This window comes from Castanea sativa, chromosome 6 (genome assembly GCF_040712315.1).
Source record: "Castanea sativa cultivar Marrone di Chiusa Pesio chromosome 6, ASM4071231v1".
In the NCBI taxonomy this organism is placed as follows: domain Eukaryota; kingdom Viridiplantae; phylum Streptophyta; class Magnoliopsida; order Fagales; family Fagaceae; genus Castanea; species Castanea sativa.
In genome coordinates this window covers 61,403,403-61,411,251 of record NC_134018.1, presented here as the reverse complement: position 1 = coordinate 61,411,251, position 7,849 = coordinate 61,403,403, and the positions used below count along the sequence as shown (strand labels likewise).

The 7,849-nt window shown below is 38.8% G+C and overlaps 1 protein-coding gene across 1 annotated transcript; it reads right to left on the bottom strand.

The window, feature by feature from the left end:
• Positions 1–3,478: 3,478 nt before the first annotated feature.
• On the bottom strand, positions 3,479–7,238 carry LOC142640311 (disease resistance protein Roq1-like). Its single transcript, XM_075814373.1, has 4 exons — positions 7,141–7,238; positions 4,742–5,834; positions 4,341–4,616; positions 3,479–4,243 (listed from the first exon to the last, which is right to left on the bottom strand). The coding sequence occupies exons 1-4, from the start codon at positions 7,236–7,238 to the stop codon at positions 3,731–3,733; spliced, it is 1,980 nt and encodes a 659-aa protein (XP_075670488.1). The 3' UTR covers positions 3,479–3,730.
• Positions 7,239–7,849: the final 611 nt, after the last annotated feature.

Genomic DNA, 7,849 nt, shown 5'->3' with positions numbered 1-7,849 from the left:
GCGCAAACACCTTTTCCAGTGCCCAACGCACATTCTTGACGCATTGGCATCCGGGGTATGCCCACATTAAATTTATGCGGCTCCATGTCTCTCACATTCTACAACGTGATGAAAATCCAACAACTAAGGATTTCGTTGGAACTTGGGCGGGAATTCTCCCGCTTGCTTTTCTATCTCATATATATACTATCCAAAAACTTCACATACTTCACTTTTGCACTTTCCGAACTCAAAAGCTAGTCCGAAGAGCCTTTATTCGTTTCCATAAGTAGTCTTTCGCGATTTTTTCTTTCTTTCTTTTTCCCAGTCCCTTTGGTCATTCTTTGTAGTTAAATCCTTTTCTTTTCCTCGGCCTGTACAATTTCATCTCTGCCACCTAATCCCCTCAATTCTTTTACATATACGGGGAGATTCGCTTACCTAGTAAACACCCTAGAGGGTATAGAAGACTTTAGAACCCAATACCGAATTCCCCCAAGGGTTTCCATTAGATACTGTAAACAAGGGGAGTGGCACGCCATAAGGCAGGAGGGGGAAGTAGTAATCTCAATGATTGCCTTTATAGAGGGATGAGAATCCTCATGGGTAAAGTCACTAGGGATTACTTAATAGCTCACCATCTCTCCCCCACCTAGTATGCCCCAAACATATTTAGGATCCTAGGTAGTGTAGACACTCTCAATGAGAGGATAGGCTTGAACCTCACCCACCACAACGTCAACTGGATTTACAACCTTCACGTCTTAAAAGGACTGGGGTATTACCTAAAAACTAGGAGGTTAGGCTAATATCATGCCTCTTTGATTCCAATAAAGGCATGAACAAAGATTTTTTAATCATCTCAGGGGAGTGGCACAATGGTCTCCACTGCCCGACGAGAGATGGGATATCAGGTGGGGTTCTTAGGTCTAGGTTTATTACTCTGAAGTCACCCCCTTTTCTCTCAGACATTCTCTACACCTGTTTCTTTTTGCTTGTGCTTGCAATTAAATTTTTCTTTAAGTTATGCCATTTTTCTGATAGTTTCTTTTTTAATGGCTTTGTAGATAAGCACGCCGCCATTCCTAACCTAAATCTTGTCAACCAGCCAAACCTAAACAAGATACTTAAAGCTTTCTTCATTCACAGTGACGGTCAATTAAGAGCGGGCTCACCTCATCCTCGACCACAACCCTCTTTTGTCCAGTTTTCAAGCGCCGAAAAATGTGATCAAAGCGAAAGATCCACGCTTGCACCAGATAAGCGTTGCTGCTCCGGGTTTCCTTACCACCAGCCCTATTCCAGAAGGCATACTGCAGGTAGAACTGCCACTCTAACGCACTGCCGAGGAAGTAGCCATATCATCCCTACCAATCATCAAGGAGGAGAAGGAAGTGGTTGAAATCTCTGAGTCTGAAGAAGAATTTGAAGTATTCAGCCACCGCTAGTCTCCCGAAGCTCCTACCGAGGACTTCAGTCATCTTCCTTATGCCCAAGTGAGCCACTCACAAGAAGATCCTTCCATCTCGGACGCTATGGGGATCCAATGCAGGACCAGAACAAGTCTTCGGGATCTGATAGAGCCCCAAGCAGGTGGCAATGTGCCAGATAAAGCTGCCCAGAACAAACCTCCCACCCCTCCATCTACCCAAGGTCAACAACTTGACCCCGCTGATCACAAGCAAAAAAGGGAATAGAAAGGCAAAGAGGTGGTGGAAGGAGGAAAAAGTCACCCTTCTAAGAATGCTGAGCCCTAAAAGGGGGCCAAACAAGCCAGGGTGACACAGACCATGGTGGACAGAGCCCCTTTGCTGGCTAATGCCTCTATTAGGGACTTCCAAGAAGGGAGGGCTGGCAACGTGGCTAATGTCGTGGAGCAGGCTTTGTTACTGCTAAGGGATATGGCCGATCTGAGGTCATTGAGAAAGCACGAGGTGTTTCTCAGTCTGAAGAAAGACCTCGCCTTGGTAAATTCACTAATTGGATTTTCTCTCTTTCTCGTTTTTTTTTTTTTTTTACAATTATATTTGCTCTTTCCAACACTTGCATTTTTTCTTCTTTAACAGGCAGTTTAAGCTACGCACAGAGCTAAGGAAATAGTCATTAGCTCCCACAGATCAATGAAGGAGGAGGAGGCTAGATACATTGCTGCCGTGAAGACTTTTGAGTTAATGGAAAAAATGACACAAGAGCTCAACACGTAGCTAACTGAAGCTAAGTGGGACAAGAAGAGCGTTGAGGCCACCTTAAATGGGCCAGAAAAGCATGCGGAGGCTCAGCAGAAGCAGCTTCGTCAGGTCGAGGACGAGCTCATCATGGCCAAAAGTCAAATAAAGGTCCTGACAAAGAAACTGGAGGAGGCCGAGAAGGCCAAGGACCAAGCTGAGCAAGACGGGTATGAAGCAGGAGTGGCAAAGACCGAGGAGGCCCTCAAGGCTAAGGTCTTGGAGGTATGTAGGTACTACTGCCTCCAGGTGTGGAACGAGGCCCTTAACCAATCTAGGGTTGAGGATTCCTCTGCCTTCAGAAGAGCAATCTAGGGTTGAGGATTCCTCTGCCTTCAGAAGAGCAATCCAGGTACTTCTTTCCATTCGTGCTTCTAGCTCCCTTGTCCCGAAAGTTGACACTGCCTCTAAGGAGGCAGACACTGGCAAGGACAGCCCAACTAAGGTCTTTCCCTCTTTTGGTAGTCCGTCCAATGAGGTCGAGCAGCTTGAAGTTATTGAAAAAGAAGCTAGCACAACCAGGGAAGTGACCCCTGACGTCTCCCAACCTCCAGCTGCCCCTAAAGACCCCTCTAAGGAGAAGGAGGCCCCCCACAATATAGAGCTCGTCCTCACCACTCTACCCATGCCTACCAAGGAGGACCTCAAGGGTAAAAGCCCCGCTTCTTCCACAACAGCCCCTGCCCAGCTCGTTAAGACCCAAGCAAAGGAGAAACTTGTACTTAAAATTAAGTGATTCTTAGTATAGTCTATATATATATATATATATATATATAATTGCTATTTTTGGACTCCCAAGTTTGTAATCAAATTGCCTATTTTCAAGGCTTGGTTTAATGATAGTTAAAACGTTTTTATTATATATGTTATGTGCAAGTTTTTGACATATCCTATGCTTTGTTTTATGCTTAGCTGGTACAAAAGTAAGAGACAATAGTGTCTGAATTGACACATGGCTATGATTTGACTCTAATAATCATGTGAAGGAATCTAAAATAAATAAATTTAGAGGAATAAAAGTGTGTTAAGAAAGCTAGTGCGACATGTAGTTTTGTAAATAGAAGATTCAAACGGCAGGTATCTTAGAAGTATTTATAGTCCAGTTATTAGTTATTTATAGATTAGTCCACGTGGAAGCTAACTTGGAGTTTGTTATGCCATGTCATTGTCTGGTATATCAGTAATTAGTTTGTTACTTCTATTTCCTTTAACTCTGTACTATATATATGAACTGAGCTTTATAATTCATTTCTAAGCTTAATGCAATATTCAAAAAAAAAATTGCTAAATAATGCAATATTCATTCAATCTTAATAAAGTGAAAACTATGATACAGTTCAAAGTTTACAATTTCTTAATGAAATAATTCTTTAAAAAAAAAAAAAAAAATTGGCATGGCCCATCAGGAGGACAACCTTGATCCATTGAAAAATTCCTTCACGTGAAAAAAAAAAAAAATAATAATAATAATAATAAAACCTCTAAAAATATTTTCTACCCATACCCATATCGTTCTTCTTCGATCATCATTTGATTCTTTGTTTTTTTGCTAGACGATCATCGTTAGCTAATCTTGAGCATCCAAATACAAATAATTCTTTTAGGTACTTCATTCTAATAACGGCACATGGAAGACCCGTCAGATTTTTGCAATGGCTTAAATTCAATAAAGTCAGACCAATTAAATGTTTAATTGACGAAGGTAGATATTTAATTGCGGTACCATTTAAATGAAGCTCCCGTAACCGTTTCATGTCTTTTGCAAATTCTGGAATCTCCCTGACTTTGGAGCAACGAGAAAGAATAAGAATTTCTAGAGAATTCATTTCAAGCTTGCGCGGGAGACTTTCAAGACTTGTGCAATCTTTTAGATTCAACAAAGTAAGGCATTTAAGTACACCAACGGATGGGTGAACCTCAACTAAATTTGTACAGCCTTCAAAATGTATTGTCTTAAGCCGTGGAGCCTTTGAGAAGTCTGGAGTGCTAATAAGATTTTTGGAGTAACTGAGTTTGATGAATCTTAATCTGTTGAGTTGCTGTTCAAAATTTTTTTATAAAGTGTAGAATGATTGCTCGTTAGAATTTATTTTTAATAAAATAAATAATATAGAGAAGTTGAGGAAACAACGTTACCTTTACTCCCTTCCAAAGTAGTTCAATGTTGCTATGACACATCGTCAGTTCAACAAGCTCCTTAGGTTCGAAATTTGGTGGCAAAGATTTTAAAGGATAGCCACTCCATTCAACAATTATTAACCCATTAGGGAAATGAGTGAGTTCATGTTGAAGTTGCACATTGTGAATTTTGAGCAATTGAAGATTAGGAATCTTTGAAAAGGCTTCTGGATGCCAATGTACCTTTTTTTGTACAGGCAAATTGAGGACTATGCATTTAATAGCATTTGTTCCCTAACAATCATGAACAAGGGATTAGTGAATTGCATAATAAGAATACAAGATTACATAAATGTTTATTTTCTTTAATAATAGAAGGGATCTATGTTTAAGTTGAAGATTTCTACGTAATTGCTTACCATATTGTCTGTAAGCACAGCGTCAATGTCCTTTGGCAACCATAATCTACTTCGTCTCCAAGGCCATTCAGGACATTCTCTACAAACCATTTCCCGGCCCATTTGTTGAACTACAGGATGCATCCACAAGCAGTTCTTGTCCAAAGATACATTTAAGAGAGATTTATTCATAAGTTTCCATATTCCAATTTGCGCGTAAAGTCCAAAAGATTCTAGTATATCTACTATGCGTTTTTGGTCCTCCCCATTGAAGAAACATGCTATATGTAGAAATGTTTCTTTCTCGAGTTCTTGTAGACCATCATAACTTATTTGAAATACTTGTAAAAGTTCTGTCGGAAAATTATTTTTGAGCCTATCTAAACAGCTTTTCCATTCAGGGATGCTTCTGCCGACTAGATGAGAACCCAAAAACTCAATTACTAAAGGAAGGCCACGAGCATAACTGACAGCATGATTGGACATCTCCATATAACCTTCAGGAGTGTGTTCACTGCCGAAACATGTCACGCTGAAAAGACGAAGTGCCTCATCATTACTCATTTCCGCAGGGCTATATATTTCATCAACTTTTAGTGCTATTAGCAAATGTTTATCTCTCGTTGTAATAATAATTCTACTGCCTGGACCATACCGTCCACGCTTACCAACCAAAGACCATAATTGATCCCAATTATCAACGTCATCAAAAACGAGAAGTACCTTTCTATTACATAGGTTGTGCTCGATCAATTGGTTTCCTTCATGCACATATTCAAATCTTATATTTCTTTCCATCAAGATGTCAGAAAGAAGTTTTTTCTTCAAATAAACTATACCCTGTCTTTCACATGTTTCTCTAACATCATGGAGAAAGCTACTAGCTTCAAATTGATTAGAGAAGCTATCATAAACCACTTGTGCAATGGTTGTCTTACCGATACCACCTGTCCCATATATCCCAATCACGCGAACATCAGTCAAACCTATTTTTAAGTGTGAATATACTTCCCATACACGAGATTCTATTCCGACCAAGCCCTCATTTAGTTTTATGGAACTCAGTGTTTTGAATATCTTCTCAACAATTGGTTCGAAATATTCTGACTCCTGCCTGCAAAAAGAGTGAAAGGGACCAAAGTATAAACAATCTTTTTTTTTTGGATTTCAATAATCAAGAATGGTCTAAAGTTCAAGAGTAGGTTAAAATAGAAAATAAAATTAACCTCTAATAACAAAATATAAACTAAAGAAAAGCTTCAAAATAATAAGGTCTCATAACATTTCAAATATTCTGTTAACATTACTAATCAAAACGACAAGTATGATCCAAATGACAAGTCGTCTTCTCAGCTTTCACTCACAAACGAACTGTAGTTCTTCCTGTTATGAGCCCTTTGTATTAAACTACACGTTATGAAATATTATGCTTTGGTCAGCAGGTGTAGTGTTTTTCTTTTTTTTTGTTTTTTGGTCTAATCAGCAGGGTATTTAGTTTGTAACAATCATAAGGTTGTTGGAACAAATTATCTAACGAACTCTGTTACAATCTGTTTCCAGTATATAAGAACAGAGCAGCTGTATTTTCCATTCGGGAGAAGGTGAAAATCAATTTTTTCTTCACTACTTCTTGCGCTACAAGGGTAGAGCTAGTCTCAACAAGAAAAAAACGATAATATTGGTCAAGATATTAGTCATTGAGGTGAAGATCAAGCAAGTTTCAAGAAGATAATTTACTAAAAATTTATTTGAAATCAAGTTTGTTGCATCAAGGTATTTTATTTGAATTCTTTCTAATTAAAATTTCAAATTCTAGTAAGTATGTGGTTATGGATAATATGATCCTGATTTTAATTCTGATATGTATTTCATAGATGAGATGCTGTACATTATCTAGGAGGCCATGACACATAGATGCTGATATGTGGGTTGAGTTTTAGAAGCTATATATGCCTTATAAAATTAAAGTTGGCATCTAAAAGTGCTGTGAATTGAATGATAAAAAGAAAAAGGCTTACCCCTTGGGTATAACCCAACCACTGACATTGGCGGCTTCTTTTAAAGCATCCCTCCATTTTTTCACCTTCTCCAGATTCTTCTTAAAATTTTTTTCATGCTTCGCAAATGCTTTCCCAAAACTCTCTTCCTACTTCCGTACCTCAGTTGGTTTAACATCAAAGAAAATTGGAAATATTGTATGCCCCTTCATTTTCTGGCGGCATTCAGCAATCTTTGTAAGTTCATCTAAGCACCAGCTAGAGGTTGCATAGTTTTTTGAAAAAATGACAACTGAAAATCTTGATCCTTCAATTGCTTTTAAAAGTTATGAGGGAATGGGTTTTCCTCTCTCAAGTACTTTATCATCCTTGAACGTGGAGATTTTTTTCTCAACCAAAGCATCATATAGAAGACACAAAAACCTGTGGCGGGTGTCCTCACCTCTGAAATTAAGGAAAACATCGAAAATCCATTTACCAGTATGCAACGAAAAGGTGCTTCCGTCGTTTATAAGAGCCATTAGGTATACTAGCTAGCAAAGTTGCTACGATGTTCTCTTCCCAATCTTGAATGAACAAAACAGGTATTGATATTGAGAATACACTTATAATTATAGTTGGATCACAAAAAGAAACAGGTAAAAAAGAAAAATGTTCTATCAATTTCAAAAAAGTAACACGTAAAAACTCTCAGCCAACCGGGTTCTCCAGCCCATTCTATGACATTCTCAAACCCTCCTCTCTCTTTGAAAACTCTCAGGCCACCGTCGCCACCACCAACGGTGGTGGTGATTTCTTTTCTTTCTATCTCTCAAACCCAGACCCAAATGTCTCGATCTACTCTCTAAAAGCTGAAACCACGTACACCCACGGCGGTGGTTTCCTCTTATTCTACTACAAACCCGTCACTCTCGAACTCGAATTCACTTCTTTCTCCCTATTCGAAAATTTCAAACCCTAAGGGTCTCTCACTCCCTCTCTTTGATCTAGGGAATTACCTAAAGAGGCTCTAGAATTTGAGTCTATGTGCATTTCTAGTGTGTGAGATTGTGTACAAGAAAATGTATATATGATGTATGAACAAGTACAATGAGAAAAGGATTTAAAAAAACAAATACAATGAGAAAGGAAT

Coding starts and splice junctions, on each gene's coding strand:
- LOC142640311 (XM_075814373.1), bottom strand. CDS start 7,238: ATGGCTCTTATAAACGACGGAAGCACCTTTTCGTTGCATACTGGTAAA. Junction 4,617..4,741: donor CTGTGCTTACAGACAATATG/GTAAGCAATTAC, acceptor CATGATTGTTAG/GGAACAAATGCTATTAAATG. Junction 4,244..4,340: donor TACTTTGGAAGGGAGTAAAG/GTAACGTTGTTT, acceptor AATTTTGAACAG/CAACTCAACAGATTAAGATT.